The sequence below is a fragment of the Salvelinus fontinalis genome, chromosome 2 (genome assembly GCF_029448725.1).
Source record: "Salvelinus fontinalis isolate EN_2023a chromosome 2, ASM2944872v1, whole genome shotgun sequence".
NCBI lineage: Eukaryota > Metazoa > Chordata > Actinopteri > Salmoniformes > Salmonidae > Salvelinus > Salvelinus fontinalis.
Window position 1 is genome coordinate 54,767,436 of NC_074666.1, and position 23,958 is coordinate 54,791,393.

General features: G+C 44.4%; 1 protein-coding gene across 1 annotated transcript in view; it reads left to right on the forward strand.

The window, feature by feature from the left end:
• LOC129821287 (BTB/POZ domain-containing protein KCTD16-like) overlaps nucleotides 1-23,564 on the forward strand; it is an 87,544-nt gene extending 63,980 nt beyond the window's left edge. The window contains exon 2 of the mRNA XM_055878786.1: nucleotides 15,200-23,564. Coding sequence (XP_055734761.1) covers nucleotides 15,200-15,651 — 452 coding nt within the window. The 3' untranslated portion in view covers nucleotides 15,652-23,564. The remainder of the gene's footprint in view (nucleotides 1-15,199) is intronic.
• The last annotated feature ends 394 nt before the right edge of the window (nucleotides 23,565-23,958 follow it).

The window sequence follows — 23,958 nt, forward strand, 5'->3', positions numbered from 1 at the left end:
CCCTACCAGGTTGAATGAACCCCGTAGCCCTGCCAGTGCGGCGAGGTGGAATAGCCCGCACTGGGCTATGCAGGCGAACCGGGGACACCACCTGTAAGGCTGGTGCCATGTACACCGGCCCGAGGAGACGTACTGGAGACCAGCTACGTTGGGCCGGCTTCATGGCACCCGGCTCGATGCCCAACCTAGCCCTCCCAGTGCGGCAAGGTGGAATAGCCCGCACTGGGCTAAGCACGCGTACTGGGGACACCGTGCGCTTTACCGCATAACACGGTGTCTTACCAGTACGACGCCTTCTACCTCCACGGTAAGCACGGGGAGTTGGCTCGGGTATCCTACCCGGCTTTACCACACTCCTCGTGTGCCCCCCCCCAAGAAATTTTTGGGTCTTACTCACGGGCTCCCAACCGCGTCGTCGCGCTGCCTCCTCATACCAGCGCTCCTGGGCTGTGGCTGCCCTCTTCTCCTCCTTAGGACGGCGATAATCCCCTGGTTGAGCCCAAGGTCCTCTACCGTCCAATATCTCCTCCCAAGTCCAGAAATCCTTATTGCTCCGTCGAGCATTCCCATACCGCTTGGTCTCTGTATTTTGGTGGGTGATTCTGTTAGAGCTGTCGCTCTCCTCATCCTCGGAAGAGGTGAGGAGAGAAGGATCTTCGGACCAAAATGCGGAGTTAGGGAAATATGCCATCTTTATTTTACATATGACAACGATGCAGATGGCAACACGAAAAACTAAACAAAACACTTTCAACAAACTACAAAATAACAAAACGACGTACAACGGAACCTGAACATAAACTTACATGGACAAACGTAAACTTACGAACAGGAACGAACATCAAAACGAACGAACAGCAAAACAGCTCCAAATGTGAAAAAACATCGACAACGACACGAAGACATCACAGGAGACAATCACCCACAAACACACAGTGATAATGCCCTACCTAAATATGACTCTTGATTAGAGGAAAATGCAAACCACCTGCCTCTAATCAAGAGCCATACCAGGCACACCGAAACCAACATAGAAACAGATAACATAGACTGCCCACCCAAAACACATGCCCTGACCATAAACACATAAAAAACAACATAAAACAGGTCAGGACTGTTACAATGAAGCCACAGACTGGCCAAACTCGTGTTTCTAAAAGTGAATTCAAGGGCACTATAGCCTAATGATGCATTTTTTGTTTCATTTAAAAAAAAACTAAAAAAAGTCACAGCCTACATACCCAATTTATAGACTATAATGATTTAATACAACGGAATTTTGTTTAACTGCTGAGAACTTAATGTTCCCGCCAGCCTAGTGTGTCACATTCGCAAATGCTTCACAATGTATTTCTTTGTAGGCCTTGAAATGATAGGCTAATAATATAGCCTAAATAATTCATTTTCGTTCCTTCTGCTGACCTATTTAGTGTGTATATGAGTTTTAATACGGCATGTAGTCTATTTGAAATGACGAGCGCTTCTTAAGTCACCTATTCATGTTGTTTATTAAAATACTTTCATTCAAATCATATGGTTTGGTTTCAATCCTTCAAAACCAAATGGTAGGTCACAAAAATAGATGGGTGTTGGTTAAATGGTGATTTTAATGAATGGAGCTCATTTGGAGCAGCAGTTCATTTTCCTGTGAGTGGGGAGCAGTTTTCAGTGTAGCCATTGGAAAGGACGTGAAGTGCCACGAGCGGGATTTCCAACCTCCCAACTCCTCTCACTTAATGTATTATCTTTTTTATTTCTATCAGGATTCAGGCGCATTTTATAACATTTCACAAAACATGTTGCGGGCCGTTTTAAAACAAACCCTGGTTTGATTTGGTTTGATAACAAACAACGTTGTTCAGTCGTGCTGCCTAGCTAGCTAACAAACTGGTAACTTGACAGTTTAGTAGGTGTAGGCAAATTTGATTGGCACAGGAAGAAAGGAAAGGGGTCTGCTACTAATTAGATGTGCTTCAAAGATGGGATTCATATAGGCCCAATGCAAGCCTAAACTATATCAAACATCTATTTATTTCTGGAGCTCCTTAAATTCCTGTTTGGTGCCTAACGTTTTAAAACTTGGGAGCAGTGTGTGTACATGCGCGTTTGTGGGAGAGAGAGAGTGGTGTGTGTGCTTATGAGAGAGAGAGGGATTCAGAGAGGTTGTTTTAGGAAGGGAGGGGAAGTGTGTGTCTGGGTTAACTGAAGATTAAAGAAGGTTTTACGCAGTGTTTTCCTCTTACTGCCACATTGACATGCAGATCATTATGCATGTATATTCCTTCCCCCCATTCCTCCAGTCAAATCACTGGCAGGCCTTTGCAAATATGAGTAAATAGGCCATGCTACGCAGTGTTCTATTATACACTGAACAGTGTGAAATTAAATTCAATGTGTTGTATTGAGTAGAAGTGTGAATTTCAGTGACAGGTTTTCGCGTAGCACATGCACAGAACGTTTAGAAGAGAGAACAAGTGTCTGGGGAACGCGGCGAACAGGACGCTAGGTCACTGATTCTCCCTTTCTTGTGATACTTGGCCGGGTATCATATCGTTAGTAAAACGTTGACAACCAGAGCACGTGAGCGGAGTTGAGCGGTTGGAAATCGCTTGCACACCACTCCAGTGCTCCTTATCCTTTCCAACTGCTCTGCTAAAAATTAATCTCTAAGGAATAACAACTGCAGCTCCAGGTTCGCTCCATTCATTAAAATCACAATTTGACCAACACCCATCTAGTTTTGTGCCTACCTGGACCTACTATTTGGTTTGTAAGTATTGAAACCAAACCATATGAATTTGGATGAAAATTATTTGAATAGACATAAAAAAGTGAAGTGCTGAAGTGAACATCCTTTCAAATAGGCTACATGTCATATTAAACAGCATATAAACACTAAATAGGTCAGGAGCCAGAGCCACTGGGGATGCTAAACACCCCTTTCGGCTACTTTTGCCAGTCTGGGCAGAGATTGAGTCGTTTTTTTTTTTTATATATATATATGTGCAGTACCAGTCAAAAGTTTGGACACACCTTCTCATTCGAGGGTTTTTCTTTCTTTTTTACTATTTTCTACATTGTCAAATAATAGTGAAGACATCAAAACTATGAAATAACACATAACTACACAATCATGTAGTAACCAAAAAAGTGTTGATTTGAGATTCTTCAAAGTAGCCACCCTTTGCCTTGACAGCTTTGAATACTCTTGGCATTCTCTCAACCAGCTTCATGAATCTTAAAACACGTTTTCGCTTTGTCATTATGGGATATTGTGCATAAATTAGTGAGTAAAAACATATTTAATCAATTTTAGAATAAGGCTGTAACTGATGTTGAAAAATGTTGAAAAAGTCAAGGGGCCTGAATACCTTCCGAATGCACTGTGTTTTGAAGCCTGCACCCGAAGACTTGATTACAAACTATAGAGTTGAGCATGCCAGTACTTAAAGTGACTAAAGATGCTCCATATGGGAGGAAATGATAAACATACTGAGACTATCTGATTCTGCTCCCAGGAGTTTGACCTGATCGCCCAAGAACACATAAAGCTGTGTTTAAATGACTTCGTAGCTCAGTAGTATGTCAGACACTAATTAGTCCTGTTCATTTATCTAGACTTGGTCACTGGAAACGAGGTTAGGAGCCTGAAAACTACATTTTAAAATGCCTTTTTCAATGGCCTGGAAATACTAGATGTACCTAATAAAGAGCTTAGTGACGAGGAGAGCACAGCAGGCCGAGGTCCTGCATATAGGGCTGCTACACACACTGCTGCTGCACAAATGGGATGTGAAAAGTGTCTTGCTGAGACCTGTCACCAAGTAGTGTCACTTTGAGCCAAGATACTGTATAACGCCCTGCTAAATGAAAAGAAAGAAAACATTTTCACAAGGAAGTACAGGGACACAAACACACACACACACACACACACACACACACTCTAGTGTGCGCTCACACACGCTCGCACAAACAGCTATAAAAGACAGAGGAACAGGGAGAGATGTAAAAGGATTGCAGTCGAAGACGTACATTTAAACTGTTCCACAGTGAAGAAGTAATGGTGCTGCATTGGATAGCAGCTGTTTTACGGGTTCCTGACCAATTATGCGATTTTGTTTGGTTTTTGCGCTGATCTTAACTTTTTTTGGTGCATAATGTTTCCGCCATTGTTTCCTATGCCTGAAAGAACAGCGATCACTAACCTTTATGGAGGGGCAGGACATACATACCCCGGGCCTGGCCCTAATCCCAGAGACACGGAAAAGATAAAGAGAGGCCAACGTGTGAACACCTACGTCGGTGAGTACATGCCTCTACCCTCCGTTCTATTGGCAAACATAAAATCACTGGAGAATAAACTGAACGAGCTCCGTTTGAGACTATCCTATCAATGGGACCTGAGAGCTGTAATATCCTGAACAAGGACATGGATAATATACACTACCGTTCAAAAGTTTGGGGTCACTTAGACATTTCCTTGTTTTTGAAAGAAATGCAAAATAAAATAACTTCAAATTGTTCAGAAATACAAGGTTGTAAAGGTTTTCTTCCAGGGGTGAAGGAGAGGACCAAAATGCAGCGCGGCTAGTGTTAAACATGTTTAATACAAACACAAGTGAAATACTACAAACAACCTACAAAATAACAAATGTGCAAAACCGATACAGACCTATCTGGTGCAGAACACAAACACAGAGACAGGTAACAATCACCCACAAACAAACAGTGAGAACACCCTACCTTAAGCTGACTCTCAATTAGAGGAAAACGCAAAACACCTGCCTCTAATCAAGAGCCATACCAGGCAACCCAAAACCAACATAGAAACGGAAAACATAGACTGCCCACCCAAAACTCACGCCCTGACGATCACACACATAAAAAACACCAGAAAACAGGTCAGGAACGTGACAGAACCCCCCCCTCAAGGTGCGAACGCCGGGCGCACCAGCACAAAGTCCAGGGGAGGGTCTGGGTGGGCATCTGACCACGGTGGTGGCTCAGGCTCCGGACGCTGTCCCCACACCACCATAGTCACTCCCCGCTTCTGTATCCCCCTCCCAATGACCACCCTCCAACTAAAACCACCTAAATGAAGGGGCAGCACCGGGATAAGGGGCAGCACCGGGATAAGGGGCAGCACCGGGATAAGGGGCAGGTCCTGGCTGAGGGACTCTGGCAGGTCCGGGCTGAGGGACTCTGGCAGGTCCGGGCTGAGGGACTCTGGCAGGTCCGGGCTGAGGGACTCTGGCAGGTCCGGGCTGAGGGACTCTGGCAGGTCCGGGCTGAGGGACTCTGGCAGGTCCGGGCTGAGGGACTCTGGCAGGTCCGGGCTGAGGGACTCTGGCAGGTCCGGGCTGAGGGACTGGCAGGTCCGGGCTGAGGGGCAGCTCCGGACTGAGTGGCAGCTCCGGACTGAGTGGCAGCTCATGACTGAGTGGCAGCTCATGACTGAGTGGCAGCTCATGACTGTAGGGCAGCTCATGACTGTAGGGCAGCTCATGACTGTAGGGCAGCTCATGACTGTAGGGCAGCTCATGACTGTAGGGCAGCTCATGACTGTAAGGCAGCTCATGACTGTAGGGCAGCTCATGACTGCAGGGCAGCTCATGACTGCAGGGCAGCTCATGACTGTAGGGCAGCTCATGACTGTAGGGCAGCTCATGACTGTAGGGCAGCTCATGACTGTAGGGCAGCTCATGACCGTAGGGCAGCTCATGACCGGAGGGCAACTCTGGCAGCTCCTGACTGGCTGGCGTCTCTGGCAGCTCCTGACTGGCTGGCGTCTCTGGCAGCTCCTGACTGGCTGGCGTCTCTGGCAGCTCCTGACTGGCTGGCGTCTCTGGCGGCTCCTGACTGGCTGGCGGCTCTGGCGGCTCCTGACTGGCTGGCGGCTCTGGCGGCTCCTGACTGGCTGGCGGCTCTGGCGGCTCCTGACTGGCCGGCGGCTCTGGCGGCTCCTGATTGGCTGGCGGCTCTGGCGGCTCCTGACTGGCTGGCGGCTCTGGCGGCTCCTGACTGGCTGGCGGCTCTGGCGGCTCCTGACTGGCTGGCGGCTCTGGCAGCTCCTGACTGACGGACGGCTCTAATGGCTCGGGACAGACGGGCGGCTCTAATGGCTCGTGGCAGACGGATGGCTCAGAAGGCGCTGGGCAGACAGATGGCTCAGAAGGCGCTGGGCAGACAGATGGCTCAGACGGCGCTGGGCAGACAGATGGCTCAGACGGCGCTGGGCAGACAGATGGCTCAGACGGCGCTGGGTAGACAGATGGCTCAGACGGCGCTGGGCAGACAGATGGCTCAGACGGCGCTGGGCAGACAGATGGCTCAGACGGCGCTGGGCAGACAGATGGCTCAGACGGCGCTGGGCAGACAGATGGCTCAGACGGCGCTGGGCAGACAGATGGCTCAGACGGCGCTGGGCAGACAGATGGCTCAGACGGCGCTGGGCAGACAGATGGCTCAGACGGCGCTGGGCAGACAGATGGCTCAGACGGCGCTGGGCAGACAGATGGCTCAGACGGAGCTGGGCAGACAGGCAGTGCAGAAGGCGTTGGGCAGACGGCCGACTCTGCCCTGCTGAGGCGCACAGTAGGCCTGGTGCGTGGTGCCGGAACTGGAGGTACCGGGATGACGGCACGCACTTCAAGGCTAGTGCGGGGAGCAGGGACAGGGCACACTGACCTCTCGAAGCGCACTATAGGCCTGGTGCGTGGTACCGGAACTGGAGGTACTGGGCTGAGGGCACGCACCTCAGGGCGAGTGCGGGGAGAAGGAACAGTGCGTACAGGGCTCTGGAGACGCACAGATGGCTTAGTGCGTGGTGCCGGAACTGGAGGTACCGGGCTGAGGGCACGCACCTCAGGGCGAGTGCGGGGAGGAGGAACAGGGCTCTGGAGATGCACTGGAAGCCTGGTGCGTGGTGTAGGCACTGGTGGTACTGGGCTGGGACGGGAAGGTGGCGCCGGATATACCGGACCGTGAAGGAGGACACGCGCTCTTGAGCACCGAGCCTCTCCAACCCTACCAGGTTGAATGGTCCCCGTAGCCCTGCCAGTGCGGCGAGGTGGAAAAACCCGCACTGGGCTATGCAAGCGAACCGGGGACACCACCTGTAAGGCTGGTGCCATGTACGCCGGCCCGAGGAGACGTACTGGAGGCCAGATACGTTGGGCTGGCTTCATGACATCCAGTTCGATGCCCAACCTAGCCCTCCCAGTGCGGCAAGGTGGAATAGCCCGCACTGGGCTAAGCACGCGTACAGGAGACACCGTGCGCTCTTCCGCATAACTCGGTGTCTGCCCGTACTCCCGCTCTCCACGGTAATCACACACCTCAGGGCGAGTACCGTGTATGCTACGCCAAACCAACATCTCTCTCTCTTCGCTCTCCCCCAATATCACCAACAACTCATCAAATGTCTCATAATCTCCCATCCTTTCACTTTCCTCCAATCTGTCCAATAACTCCTCCACATTCTCCGACTCGTACCTCAATTTAGCCCACTGCTCCTTCTGGTAAGCACGGGGAACTGGCTCAAATCTCCCACTTGACCCAGCCATACTCCCCGTGTGCCCCCCCCCCCCCCCCCCAATACATTTTTGGGGGAGCCTCTCTGGCTTCCAGCCACTCTGCCTTGCTAGCTCCCGCTGCTGCTGCTGCTGCCGCCGTTGCCTGTTGCCACGCTGCTTGATCTGGGTTTGGTGGGTGATTCTGTAACGGCTCTCTTTCGGTGAGTGAGTTGACCAAGGCGCAGCGGGTTGTGAATACATAATGAACTTTATTTAACAAGACGAAACTAAACACACGAAGAACACTTGAATAATTTTACAAAACAACAAAACGAACTAGACAGACCTAAACTATGAACTTACATGAAACGAGGAACACATAAACAGGAACGACCGAACGAACGAGACAGTACCGTGTGGTGCAACAAACACAGACACAGTGACAGGTAACAATCACCCACAAACAAACAGTGAGAACACCCTACCTTAATATGACTCTCAATTAGAGGAAAACGCAAAACACCTGCCTCTAATCAAGAGCCATACCAGGCAACCCAAAACCAACATAGAAACGGAAAACATAGACTGCCCACCCAAAACTCACGCCCTGACCATCACACACATAAAAAACACCAGAAAACAGGTCAGGAACGTGACAAAGGTAGATATTGTTAATGTTGTAAATTACTATTGTAGCTGGAAACGGCAGATTATTTTATGGAATATCTATATAGGCGTACAGAGGCCCATTATCAGCAACCATTACTCCTGTGTTCCAATGGCACATTGTGTTAGCTAATCCAAGTTTATAATTTTAAAAGGCTAATTCATCATTAGAAAACCCTTTTGCAATTATGTCAGCACAGCTGAAAGCTGATGTTCGGATTAAAGAAGCAATAAAACTGGCCTCCTTTAAACTAGTTGAGTATCTGGAGCATCAGCATTTGTGGGTTCGATTACAGGCTCAAAATGGCCAGAAACCAAGACCTTTCTTCTGAAACTCATCAGTCTATTGTTCTGAGAAATGAAGGCTCTTCCATGCGAGAAATTGCCAAGAATCTGAAGATCTCGTACAACGCTGTGTACTACTCCCTTCACAGAACAGCGCAAAGTGTCTCTAACCAGAATATAAAGAGGAGTGGGAGGCCCCGGTGCACAACAGAGCAAGAGGACAAGTACATTAGAGTGTCTAGTTTGAGAAACAGATGCCTCACAAGTCCTCAACTGGCAGCTTCATTATATAGTACCCACAAAACACAAGTCTCAACGTCAATAATGAAGAGGCGACTCCGGGATGCTGGCCTTCTAGGCAGAGTTGCAAAGAAAAAGCCATGTTTCAGACTGGCCAATTAAAATAAAATATTAAGATGGGCAAAATAACACAGACACTGGACAGAGGAACTCTTCTTAAATCAGCACAACAGTTTTCAGCTGTGCAAGTTTCTTTACTGACATTTTCAACCTCTCCCTGACCCAGTCTGTAATACCTACATGTTTCAACCAAACCACCATAGTCCCTGTGCCCAAGAACGCCAAAGTAACCTGTATAAATGATAATAACCCCGTAGCACTCACATCTGTAGCCATGAAATGCTTTGAAAGGCTGGTCATGGCTCAGATCAACACCATCATCCCAAACACCCTGGACCCACTCCAATTCGCGTACTGCCCCAACAGATCCACAAATGATGCAACCTCTATTGCACTCCAGAGTGGTGATGCTAGTCCGGCGGGCAGGTGCGGGCAGCGATCGGTTGAAGAGCATGCATTTAGTTTTACTTCCATTTAAGAGCATTTGGAGGCTACGGAAGGAGAGTCTGGCTTTGAAGCTCGTCTGGAGGTTAGTTAACACAGTGCCCAAGAAGGGCCAGAAGTATACAGGATGGTGTCGTCTGCGTAGAGGTGGAGTCATTTGAGAAACCAAGGCTGTTGAGTCTGCCGATAAGAATGTGGTGATTGACAGAGTCGAAAGCTTTGGCCAGGTTGATGAACATAGCTGCACAGTATTGTCTCTTATCGATGGCGGGTATGATATCGTTTAAGACCTTGAGCATGGCTGAGGTGCACCCATGACCAGCTCGGAAAACAGATTGCATCACCGAATGTGTGGGAGGTGGAACTAACGTGTTAGCTAAGGCATATTGAGCAGGGCTAAAGGCGCTACAGTGAAATAAGACAATAATCACTAACCAGAACAGCAATGGAAAAGGCATATTGACATTAGTGAGAGGCATGTGCAGCCGAGTGATCATAGAGGTCTAGTGAGTAGTTAGGCTGGCTGGAGACACAGCGATTCAGACAGCTAGTGGGCCGGGGCTAGCAGAAAGGCCTTAGAGGGACGTCGCGACGGAAGAAGTCTATTGTAGCTTCCTCGTGTGGAGCCTCCTCGTACGGTTACGTTGGCAGACCAGTAGTGATGGATTAGTAGGGTTCCGTGTAGTAAAGGGGTCCAGGCCAATTGGCAAAATAGGTATAGTGGCCCAAGAAATTGGCCGATGGACCTATTCAGCTAACTGTCCGATATGCTCTAGACAGCTAGCGGGCCACGGCTAGCAGGCTAGGGGATGGGCATGTAGGGGATGTCGCGACGTAGGAGCCAGTTGAAGAAACCCCTCGGGCAGATTACGTCAGTAGTCTAGTCGTGAAGGATCGGCGGGGCTCCGTACACGCAGTAAAAGTGGTCCAGGCCAATTGGAAAAATAGGTATTGTAGCCCAAGGAGTGGCTGATGGACCTCTTCAGCTAGCCGGGAGATGGGCCTAGCATGTGCTAGCTCCAGGCTAATTAGTGCTTGCTTCAGGACAGAGACGTTAGCCAGGAGTAGCCACTCGGATTGCAGCTAGCTAGCTGCGATGATCCAGGTGAAAAGGTTCAGAGCTTGGGGTAGGAATCCGGGGATATGGAGAGAAAATAAGTCCGGTATGCTCTGGTTTGAATCACATTGTGCAAACTGGCGAGAGTTTTCTGAGCTAAAGGTTAGCTGATGACCGCTAGCAGCTACTACCTAGTGGCTAGTTAGCTGGCTAGCTTCTGTTGGGGTTCCGGGTCAAAAGTAAAGAAAAATACTTTAGAAAAAATCAGGTCCAAGCACATTGGGTGAGGCGGATTGCAGGCGAGTATTTTGAAGTTGAGGTTTAGAAAAATATATAAAAGATATGCAAAGAAAAATATATGAAGAGATATATACACGGGACATGACAAGACGAGGACAAAGACGTCTGACTGCTACTCCATCTTGGAATTAAATTGCGATTGGCAGCTTTCATAAATTAGGTGCATTACCGCCACTGACCTCGTTCTTCTTTCAGTCACCCACGTGGGTGTAACCAATGAGGAGATGGCACGTCGGTACCTGCTTCTATAAACCAATGAGGAGATGGGATAGGCATTACTTGCAGCGCAATCTGAGTCAGAAAACGAACTATTTTAAGCCCTTGGCAATGGAGACGCTCGTTAGCGCACGCGTGCAGTGTGGGTGCAATAATTCAAATCAAATCAAATGTATTTATATAGCCCTTCTTACATCAGCTGATATCTCAAAGTGCTGTACAGAAACCCAGCCTCAAACCCCAAACAGCAAGCAATGCAGGTGTAGAAGCACGGTGGCTAGGAAAAATTCCCTAGAAAGGCCAAAACCTAGGAAGAAACCTAGAGAAGAACCAGGCTATGATGGGTGGCCAGTCCTCTTCTGGCTGTGCCGGGTGGAGATTATAACAGAACATTGCCAAGATGTTCAAATGTTCATAAATGACCAGCATGGTCAAATAATAATAATCACAGTTGTTGACAAGGGTAAAGCAAGTCAGCACCTCAGGAGTAAATGTCAGTTGGCTTTTCATAGCCGATCATTTAGAGTATCTCTAACGCTCCTGCTCTCTATAGTGTTGAAAACAGCAGGTCTGGGACAGGTAGCACGCCCGGTGAACAGGTCAGGGTTCCATAGCCGCTGGCAGAACAGTTGAAACTGGAGCAGCAGCACAGCCAGGTGGACTGGGGACAGCAAGGAGTCATCATGCCAGGTAGTTCTGAGGCATGGTACTAGGTCTCAGGTCCTCCGAGAGAGAGAAAGAAATAAAGAGAGAAAGAGAGAATTAGAGAGAGCATACTTAAATTCACACAGGACACCGGATAAGACAGGAGAAGTACTCCAGATATAACAAACTGACCCTAGCCCCCGACACATAAACTACTGCAGCATAAATACTGGAGGCTGAGACAGGAGGGGTCAGGAGACACTGTGGCCCCATCCGATGATACCCCTGGACAGGGCCAAACAGGCAGGATATAACCCCACCCACTTTGCCAAAGCACAGCCCCCACACCACTAGAGGGATATCTTCATCCACCAACTTACCATCCTGAGACAAGGCCGAGTATAGCCCACAAAGATCTCCGCCACGGCACAATTGAATAACATGTATGTCAAAATTTATTTTGCAACGCTCGCGCACGCGACGCGAGCGGTGTAGTCTACCCCTGTTGTTTAGGAAGCATGTGATTAATACTTTTTTTATTTATTTTTATTAGGTTGCAGACAGAAAGGAATATAATATAGGATGCCTCATCCTCCATTTCAGTTATGCCAATTATGCAATTGTCCCTCACACCCCCAATATTTTCTTGAAAATATACAATTTGAATATTAATTTGTCAGCAGAAATTTTCATTCTAACATCTCTCTCAAATTGCAGATGAGTATTGCGTACTGGTACTGTTGAAACGTTTAAAGGTATTTGTCTTGTGTTCTACAATATATACCCATTGTTCTCAATGATTAAAGTACACACCTTGAGGCTTAGTAGCTTGTACAGCCTGTACTTGGCAAATCCAGACTCACCCACTGTTTCCAGCATTAAATTCATTGTCATAGCCTATTAACAATATGCATGTCAGTTGCTTTGATGTGCCAAACCTTAACAAATGACAAAAAGAGTGGTTATTTGCTTCCCTGAATACCCTCTACACGTCACAGAGCTTTATGACAGAAATCAATCAGGGGGCAATCGTTCACACACCTCCACCGAATCGCTGATGTGTTGATACGGTTGGAAAGCGGCCTGAAGATGGATGGGTGGATGGGGAGACAGAGAGGAGACAGATGTGTGGCGTGCAGAGCAGCACGGGTAGGCGAGGTGGTGGTGGATTGGATTGATCGAGACGCTTAGTGCCAAGCAAGGAGGAGAGCTGTGTGACGGTGGGGGAAGAGGAGGGTGGCTGTCTGAAGAGGGGAGGCAGCTCATTTTGTGGGTTCTGATAACTGCGGCTGTGGAGGTCCCCTCTGAGATGAATGGCTCCGGGCTTAGGGAGTCTAGCGGGGAGGAGAGGAAGGGAACGTGTGGACTGGGGAAGGACAAACACAGCCTCAGAGCAAGTGCCAGTGACAACATAGGAGATCACATAAACCAGCTCCTACCACAGCCTCCATCCCCACAGTCCCACAGCCCTGAACCCAGCATGGGTCTGAACATAGAATTATGGAGGGGGGGGGGGGGGGGGGGGGGGTATTGACACAGAGAGAGACTCTGGCCCACAAGCCTTTCTCCCACCCCCAGGTTTTACAGTATAGGCTAGGCACAGCCAATCTATAGGTCCTTTCCTGCTATGTATTTGTGCAGATTGAAATCCCGGTTCATGAGTGATGTGTCCACTGTGGATCTGACTACAGCACAGTATCACGTGTTGCCTACTAAAGTTGGTAAGTTTATACAGTACATCAGTGTGTCGAGGACACCCCTGTTGACTGTAGAGATATTAAACAGTGACAGATTAACAGGGAGAGTGGGAAAATATGCTATGTACAGAAATGGATGTCAAGTTCAAATGATTTCCCCCACAATTAGCTGTGGATAATGGATTGCAGGTTGTGTTGTCAGATATAATAATAACTCCACACTACATCCTATTGCAGGCCTCAGGGGAAGCTATAACAAATAATTAAAGGATCAGTTCCAGTGGTTTCTGAATTGAATAGAGCAGTCAGAGTCCCAGTCACTAATATGCTTTCTACTAAACTTCTGGGACTGGAAGTGAATGGTGTAACGAGCGGAAACATCTGGGAATGTTACAATTCTGTCTTTACCTTTTAAGTGTAGATGAAGTATAGATCGTTATCACACAAAAGACGGTAATATTTCTCAGGTCGTCACTCATTCCCATTGTAAACACTCATCGTAGACATACATGTGATAATTACAGATGTGAATGTGGAGTGTGTAGAACCATGCGATGTGTCTTAAATATAAGGTGTAGAAGGTATCTGTCAACATCAGGGTATTTACCTGACAGATAGGAGGGAAATAATAGCAGTACAGATCCGAACTACTGTCCCCACAACCAAGTCTAATACGCACCATCAGCACTGCTTTGGAGTATCCTGTTAATTTTATTTGGACCCCAAAAAAGTGCCTAGTGACAGATTTAGCCGTTCTGTAGAGTCAGGGCCCAATTTTCAGAACCAATTATGTATTGAGGCACCAGCTCATCAATCAAAGATCCCTTTTCATGCTGAGTGACACAAATGAATTATGTTTCCTTCCCTGGTACATAAACACAAAAGATGGACCCCGTCCCCCATGTCAGTTGTCGGCCCAGTATTCACAGTCCTTGACTGAGTAGGGAAAGTTGTATTGGGATGGTAGTGGTAATTAGAGGCGGCGTCCCAAATGACACCGTATTCCCTTTAGAGTGCACAATTGGGAGGCAGCCATAGATTGCCTGGGTAGCTGGTGGAGTGGCTCCATGCTCCATTTATGTCACAATCTTTGATGGCAGGCTGATTTCACAGCGGTAGTACTTGACTGTGTGCCGCACTGTGTGCAGCATAGACGACACTGATAGATGACACTGAGTGTTGGAAAACGACATCAGAGGGACATCATAGGGAGGATAAATAGATTTTTGCAATGCTAATAAGTAAATCCATTTAGCCCACTGTAGAGTTATAGATTCAAACAAACTATCTAAATTGGATATTTGTAAGTACATGCTATTTATTGATGTAAAATGTTGTGCTTTACATAAAAAGAAACTGTAGCATTGAACTTCATGAAAAGAAAATGTGTGCAAAGCAAACGTGTTTCAAGAGGCAATGCCTTCTTGCTAAATGTGAAATAAATTCATAGGCAATAGATCCCTCTTTATTAAATTATTTAACAAGTAACCATGAAAAATAAATAAGCCTAGGTTTACAGCTCTATGAGATGTGATTTCTCAATGCATTCTTGTCCTTGGCCCTAAACGCTACAGCTGAAAATGCTGTTCTACTGCAACCAGCCTATGCATAGCAATTTGTTACGTAACATAATTTTCCTTGAGAGAAAGAAACATTTTACAGTTTAAGCACACACAAAGTTGCATGTTAACAATAGCCAAATGTCAAAGGAAGTTTACAAAGCACTGTCCAGTCTGGGGCTGGTGAATGCGCTGCCTGGTTCAAACACACCAGAGGATTCAAGCAACACAGTTCATAGACCATCCAATTCATCTATTGTACTGCAACTTCACTCTATTGTGTCAGAGAGTACTTTACTTGTTTTGTGGTGTGTGTTTGTTTAAACATGGAGAAACGCCATCTTTTAGGTGACTCCATTTAGTTTTTAAAAGAATAATTCATATTATCATTGCCAAACTGACCGTGTTATTGTGTTGTTAGACCCCATCTGACCGTCTATTCCCTCTGTGTTCCAGGTGGCACCTCTCGGTGGTCTTCCCCGCCCTGCGACTGCTGCTGCAAGACCCACAAGGGAGAGGGCGAGAGCGGCACCTCCTTCAACGAGCTCTCCACCTCAAGCTCCGAGAGCCAGTCAGAGGCCAGCTCACCCCACGGCACCGTTATCTGTGGGCCGGTCAGCCAGCAGTCCCACGTCCATGTCCAGACCCTGGACCGGCCGCAGAAGAAGGGCCCGGTGCAGATGCTGCAGCAGTCGGAGCAGCGCAGGAAGAGTGATCTCCTCCGAACACTCACTGCCAGCTCCCGAGATACCAGCACCTGCAAGAAGAGGCCGGCCAAGGAGAAGATGACCATTGAGGAGGAGCTGGAGAAGTGCATCCAGGACTTCCGCAAGATCAAGATCCCCGAGCGCTTCCCGGAGAGGAAGTACATGTGGCAGGCAGATCTACTGAGGAAGTACCGTGTCTGAGAGGGATCCAGTTAAAACACTTAGGCATCACAGAGACAGCAAAAAAACACAAGCATAAAACCATGACTGTTTAGCTAACTGTATGTACGTATTGGCACCCTTGCAATTTACTTGATTTACTTAATTCCCTATTTCTTCTCAAATAAACGTTTGGTTTCTCCACACCTTGTTATTGGGTTTTCAACATTGCAGAACTTAAGTTACTTAACTTACAATTTAAATGTACATTTATTGGCACCCTTGAGCTACTACTTCGTTGCACACTCTTTGGCCAAGATAGCTGCCAACAAATGCTTCTTGTAGCCATAAATGGGCTTGCTGCGACTTTCTACTTGCAACGTTTTTTGACACTGGGTTGAACGTTGTGCTCCAAAACACCTTGATAATCTGCTGATTTCATAATGTCTTGCACACATTCACGGTCCCCAGAGGCAGCAAAGTAACCCGCAGCATTATCGAACCTGCCCCATGTTTGATTGTAAGGTGGGTGTTATTTTCCTTATATGCTTCATTTAGTCATTGGTAAACGTAGGAAGACCCCACTGCTGAAGGAGACACAAAAAAAGCCTGTTGAACTTTTAAAAATAACTACCTAAACAAGCCTAAATCCTGGGGGAAATGTTCTGTGGACCAATGAAACAAAATGTGAGCTCTTTAGCAAAACAGATGAGCACTGTATTTACTGATGACAAAATTAAGAATTCAATGAAAGACCCTCCCCTACAATCAAATATGGGGGAAGTTTGATAATGCTGTGGGGTTCCTTTGCTGCCTCTAATACTGGAGTCCTTGTTATGCGCAAGGCATCAATAAATCTTCAGATGATCAGGTGATTTGGAGTCCAAACTGGGTCCCCATTGAAGGTTGTGGATCTTCCAGCAGGACAACGACCCCAAACACACATCAAAAATCACCCAGGAATGGTTCAAGAAGAGATGCTGGACTGTTCTGGAGTAGCCAGCGAAGAGTCCAAATCTAAGTCACATTGAAAACCTATGGTGAGATATGAAAACAGCAATTGGTGGAGGCCACCCCTCAAAAATGTAAGATCTACAGCAGTTTGCTTCTGAAAAGTGGGCAAAATTGCCAGGAGAGAGTTGCAGCAAGCTCAATGACGGCTACAAAAAGTGTTTGTCTACAGCTTTCTTGATCAAAGGCTTTGCAACCAAGTACTAGCTCCAGGATGCCAATCATTTTGTCCATGCCATTTGTCTATATTTTCTCATTTAAAATTGTAAACTTAAGTTTACAAAAATAAAATTGGTTCTGTGGTGTTGAAAATCCAACAACTTATTTTAGAATTATTTAAGAAAGGTCCACGGGTGCCAATATATTTGGCCGCAACTGTATGTGCGTATGTATGTATGTATGTATGTATGTATGTATGTATGTATTGATGCTCATCGCCACTGCCTCAGTGTCTACTGTATGTCTTATGCTTTAGGTTCTGGATGACTGTTCTCAATGGAATAATGGCAATGGACAAAAGACATCTCTTTCTTCACCAACTGCTTCCTGTACGCTCAAAGGGTGTATCTGACTGCACAGTTTTATCCACAATCTTTTGAAAGCACTAAAGAGCACAATTGCTGTTTGAGAGATTGTTCTACACACACTGCTGATTTTTGCATGCAGATGGCACAGAAATCGAAGATACCTGTGTATCAGAATGATAAATGATTCATGCTGTCCCGATAATGCACTTTCTAAAAATACCTGCTGCCAGAGCGGACGGGATGAATAGCTTCTTTGATTTCAACACTTTCAGGAACGCAGGCAACTCCAGAGGAAGTATGGGCTTTTTTTTCAGTTGGGGAATTTGAAAAACACCGAAAGATACTGTATATCAAAACAGCTTTCAGATGGAAATGGGAAGGGATACAGATGAAGGTGTTCCTTAAGGGGTGATGAAGGATGGGTTTGTTTTAATGAGATTGAAGTCAAACACAAAGAAACACCAATGACAAAAGAGGAACGTAGTCCTGTGCAAGTGCTTTTCCCAAAGGGTTAACTACAGTTACAGCCGGTGTTCACACACACACATACAAACACACACACATAGATAGATCAGGGGCTTATTTCAACAATGAATGTGTGACATGAGTGCACAGGAGAACAGACAGGATAGCATTGCTCAACATTCCATGACAGATTGATGTTTTCTATCGTATTTGTTTCCATTGTGGTCAATAGATATTGATGATTAGGTGCTGGGGTACATGGACAAGACAAATAGACATGGTTGGTGACATCCCTGCAGATATTGATGAGACTTGTAGGTTATTGATGAATACACGCTGCTCTTGGTTTCACTGAATACCACATCTAAATATTGTTTGTTTTCTGTATCCTTACATGCCTTGGTGAGGATCAAAGTACATGGGGGGCGGGGGAGTGTTGTTGTCAAGTTCATTATGTAACAAAGCAGTAAGCACAGACATGCACTAATAATTTCCAGAATAATGTAATTATTTTGGGAATGTTACATTTAAGATTATGACTGATGACACAGGATGACAGTGAGTCCAAGTCCTCCTGTTACATAACTAACACACTTTGCAAATTACGTTAGCACTGAATGAGTCAGTCAGTTGCTATCAACACCCAGCTTACAGCTTCATTAAAGTAAACCAAAGTTTTGGAAATACATCATGCCATCTAACCATATCAAAGAATGTTAGGTATATGCAGTTATCTTAGCTAGCAAGATATCCAGCCAGCTAATAACGTTAGCTATTAGCCTAGCCAGCCTACCTAACCAGCACAGGTATGGTCAGTAAGCTAGAGCTCAACTACCGGAGACCAGTTAAAACGCAACTAACACAACGCAACTAAAACCGCAGATCAAAAGAGCAGAGACTTACTGATTGATGGCTAGGGCCCATCCGATGATAAGAGTCAGGAAAAATCCAATAACTATAGCTAGGAAAATAAAAAAAATAGATTGATTCCAGATGTCAGTCAGTTACGCACGTTAGCACTAGGCCAAGGTGAAAAAAGTTACAAAACTCCCGTTGCCTACTTCACAGAGAACATGCCGAAAAAGAAAGGAAAATAGATGATGTACTATAGTTACACAATTAGAGCAAGCAGGTATAATTTTCAATTTTTTGTCTGATATATATTTTGGAAAAAAGGTGGTTAACAAGGAAATACTTTATTTCAGTTGTATGAAATGACTGTCAAATAGATACATCGGCCTTAGTCTGCTCATAAAATAAAACTACATTTTTCCGATGATAATACCAACCAAAGGCGAACATTTTGGCTGCAATCAAGATACAACATTTAAAAAATCAACGCTAGGGAGCGGTAAATCGCTGGCCAATGTTGGTTGCAATTGAGATCAGCTGTGCGGGTGATTTTAGCACATATTGATGTTTTAACGAGAGATCAGCTGGCGATAATCTGGCAGTTTTTGATGGTTGCAATTGGCCCATGATGTGCATCAGCAAGCTATACAAGATGATGTTGAGCTAATGAGCACTTGCTGTATATCAGAAGTGGTACACTCACTTCAGCACCCTTAGTGAATGACAACTCTATTAGATATTCTTCCACTCTAGCCCTGGCTTCAAAGGTCAAAGCTCCGCTCTTGTTTCTTAAACCTGAATAAAATATAGATATTTAAACAGCATGTCAACAGTTGAGCATACATTAATGTCCACTAGTTATAATGTCCACACTTTATACTTGACTTTGTCTGTTTGTATAAAGCACTATGATGTGAAAGGAATTGGATCTATCAAATCAAATGTTATTGGTCACATAGACATATTTAGCAGATGTTATTGTGGGTGTAGCGAAATGCTTGTTTTCCTAGCTCCAAAAGTGCAGTAGGTTCTCACAATTCCCAACAGTACACACAAATCTAAAAGTAAAAGAATGGAATTAAGAAATATATAAATATTAGGATGTTTTGGATATCCTGAAAAATTTTCAATACATCTGCTCATAGAACATTCAATGACATAGGTCTTGGATACAATCACATTTTCAAAGCACCATTGTAAAGAAAATAATACCCATGTATACGACTATTTATTAAGATCGTTTTAGTTGTCCCTGCACTGCCCATTGTATGTATGTTACAGAATCACTATGTAGGGATCGATAAATTATAATGACAAACTCAGCACAAATCTAAAATATAGTTGTTGATTTCCTATACAAGAGATTATTGTTTTCTTAAATAATGCCCATGTACAAGCCATGCATTTGGACTACTATTCAGTTATTCAGTGGTACTGTTTAGTGCGATATACAAACAGAGGCTTGGCAGTTAAAACACTCACAAAATGGTTGCCCCCATTTATTTATTCAGTCATTCATATAGGATTTTTTTTTACCTACATACTGTATTTCATAATATTTATTTTTCATTCCAAAGTATTTTATCTTGTCAATTACATCTGTATAAAAGGATAGCTACATATAACTTATCACACAAAGATATTAAATTCTAAGTAACCCAAAAATGTATTATATTTTATGCAGGTGTGCATTTATTGTCAATAATCTTGCCCTGGAGGCAGCTCTGCAGAGTGGTCACTAGCTGACACAGCCACAAAGTCATGAAATCTGATTTTAAACCTAACCATAACCCTAAATTAAACCACACTACTAACTGTACTGCCTAATCCTAACCTTAAATTAAGACCAAAAAGCTCATGTTTGTTTTCATGAATTTTTATGATATAGCCAATTTTGACTTTGCAGCAGGCCCTTCTTGCGGAAATCGTTCAGTTCTGCCTACAGGGCAAGATTCATGACAATAAACGTCAACCTGCATATTGCATATGTAAATAATGACATCCATCAACAAGGTGTAAATACATTCTCATCCCTGTGAGAACTGATTGATAGTCTAAGCAGTACAGTAGACTGATGTTAATGTTGTTATTTTCATTATACCTATAGAATCATAGTGGGAGGTGTCTCAAATTGGCCTGTGCATAGCTAAATATAACCGATGATGCAGTGAACAAAAAAACCTCACAGTAAAGCAGTGAACAAAGCCAGCATGTATGAAACATGAACACACACGATTGGCTCACATCAGTAGCCCTGTTCAAGGAAAGCCTGCAGGGTGGTTTTGTATTACATCTACAACAGCTGAGCCCATAAAGAGGATTACTCAGCATGTTAAACACTGAACAAAGATGGTTGTACGATGGAGATGCAATAGCAAATACTGCCCATTTTTCAGATGTGTAAATATGGGATAATTTCCATTGTGTGTTCATAATACTGAATACTGTACATATTGGTTACAACTGGAGTCACTGAACTGATAGTGTGGATCTGAGTGCAGTTTTTGTTCAAATTTTTTTTTTTAACACCATTATCCTTTGAGTTGATCTCATATTGTTTCCTATCACCTTACTAACACCCAGTACAAAAAAAGTCAGTCTTAGTAAATACTCTAGTTTACAAGTTCTGAAAAAGAGCATAGTAGAATAAAAGACACACGGTGGCCTTCAAATGTAGATTGGAGCTTTTTTGCACAATGTTGGGTGAATTATATTGTACATAACAAGAAAATATTTGTAAAAGATAAAGCTGTACATATTCACTAAACGCACAGACACTATATAGCCACATAGATAAATCATAGATCATACATCAAAGATCATTTTATTTGAATATAGTTGAATAATTCATTAATGATCAGATACAGACCCTTGTCAGTCCCCCCCCTCCCCAAAAAATCTAAATTATATTCAGAACTTGACAACTGTATAACTTCTATGCTACAGTCTGATGAATCAATGTTGATATGAATGCAAATGAGTATGGATCTGTTTTACATAAAAAATAATATGTATTCCGAGAAAGAGGAGATTAAAGTGTGTGATTTACTATTTCAGTTAGAGCATTCTGTCTGACTCCTTTGTTTGCTAGATAGTTATACCCAGTTACAGAGCGCTTGTAAGTGAATGCAAGTCCTGTAATTTTTTTCTTATTACAAGCCCTTTTGAATGTGTGATCCATGAAGAAAACCACAATAGAAGGGAGCAGCCATGATACACCAGTACATACAGTTGAAGTCTGAAGTTTACATACATTTAGGTTGGAGTCATTAAAACTCATTTTTCAACCACTCCACAAATTTCTTGTTAACAAACTATAGTTTTGGCAAGTTGGTTTGGACATCTACTTTGTGCATGACACAAGTCATTTTTCCAACAATTGTTAACAGACAGATTAATTCACTTATAATTCACTGTATCACAATTCCAGTGGGTCAGAAGTTTACTTACACTAAGTTGACTGTGCTTTTAAACAGCTTGGAAAATTCCAGAAAATTAGTCATGGCTTTAGAAGCTTCTGATAGGCTAATTGACATCATTTGAGTCATTTGGAGGTGTACCTGTGGGTGTATTTCAAGGCCTACCTTCAAATTCAGTGCCTCTTTGCTTGACATCATTGGAAAATGAAAATAAATCAGCCAAGACCTCAAAAAAACAATTGTAAACCTCCACATCCTTGGGATGAAACGCCTGAAGGCACCACATTCATCTGTACAAACAATAGTACGCAAGTATGAACACCACGGGACCACGCAGCCGTCATACCGCTCAGGAAGGAGACACATACTGTCTCCTAGAGATGAACGTACTATGGTGCGAAAAGTGCAAATCAATCCCAGGACAACAGCAAAGGACCTTGTGAAGATGCTGGAGGAAACAGGTACAAAAGTATCTATATCCACAGTAAAACAAGTCCTGTATCGACATAACCTGAATGGCCGCTCAGCAAGGAAGCCACTTCTCCAAAACCGTAATAAAAGTCTATGCTTTGCAACTGCACATGGGGACAAAGATCGTACTTTTTGGAGAAATGTCTGATGAAACAAAAAGAGAACTGCTTGTCCATAATGACCATCGTTATGATTGGAGGAAAAAGGGGGATGCTTGCAAGCCGAAGAACACCATCCCAACAGTGAAGCATGGGGCTGGCAGCATCATGTTATGGGGGTGCTTTGCTGCAGGAGGGACTGGTGCACTTCACAAAATAAATGGCATCATGAGGCAAGAAAATTGTGTGGATATATTGAAGCAACATCTCAAAACATCAGACAGGAAGTTAAAGCTTGGTTGCAAATGAGTCTTCCAAATGGACAATGATCCCAAGCATACTTCCACAGTTGTGGCAAAATGGCTTAAGGACAACAAAGTCAAGGTATTGGAGTGGCCATCACAAAGCCCTGACCTCAATCCTATAGAAAATGTGTGGGCTGGAACTAAAAAAGCGTATGCGAGCAAGGAGGCCTCCAACCCTGACTCAGTTACACAAGCTCTGTCAGGAGGAAGTGGCCAAAAATCAAGCAACTTATTGTGGAAGCCTACCCAAAACGTTTGACCCAAATTAAACAATTTAAAGGCAATGCTACCAAATACTAATAGAGTGTATTTTAACTTCTGATCCACTGGGAATGCGATTAAAGAAATAAAAGCTGAAATAAATCATTCTCTGCTACTTTCTGACATTTCACATTCATAAAATAAAGTGGTGATCCTAACTGACCTAAAACAGGGATTTTTTCTATTAGGATTAAATATCAGGAATTGTGAAAACTGAGTTTAAATGTATTTGGCTAAGGTGTATGTAAACTTCTGACTTCAACTGTATAAACAAAGATTGTTGTTTTGATTAAAAAAGGTCCAGAACGTGTGCATGTTACTATATGAATTATTGCAGATAATTTAATCTGTTATTGTGAAAATGTCAAAACTGAAATAATTACCCCAAAAAGATTTGCAAAAAAGATAAGCACAAAAGCGTGGATTGTGTTTGCTGATATTTCTCCACAAGTGTATGATTTTATGAATAAACGTCTTTGGATACAAGAAAAGGAATTTTGGAAATGTACAATTACATCGAATAAAAAAATGCATTCTGTACAATGACCTGTTGGTTGGATTTCTTCTTGAGTTGTGAGGAGATTTTTATCAAATATTCAGAGTGAGAGTAACTCAATTTAAGACTTTTCACAACATGATCCAGATACAGAAATGGGATGCAGATAGTTTGTGTGTTTGTTTAACTAAGCAAGTCAGTTAAGAACAAATTCTTATTTTCAATGACGGCCTAGGAACAGTGGGTTAACTGCTTTGTTCAGGGGCACAATGACAGATGTTTACCTTGTCAGCTCGATCTAGCAACCTTTCGGTTACTGGCCCAACGCTCTAACCACTAGGCTACCTGCCGCCCCTATAGTACAGTTCTCAGATAATTTATTATTAACACAGGGCAGGCAAAGGACAGGTCGAGGACAGGCAGAGGTTTGTGATCAAATCAGAG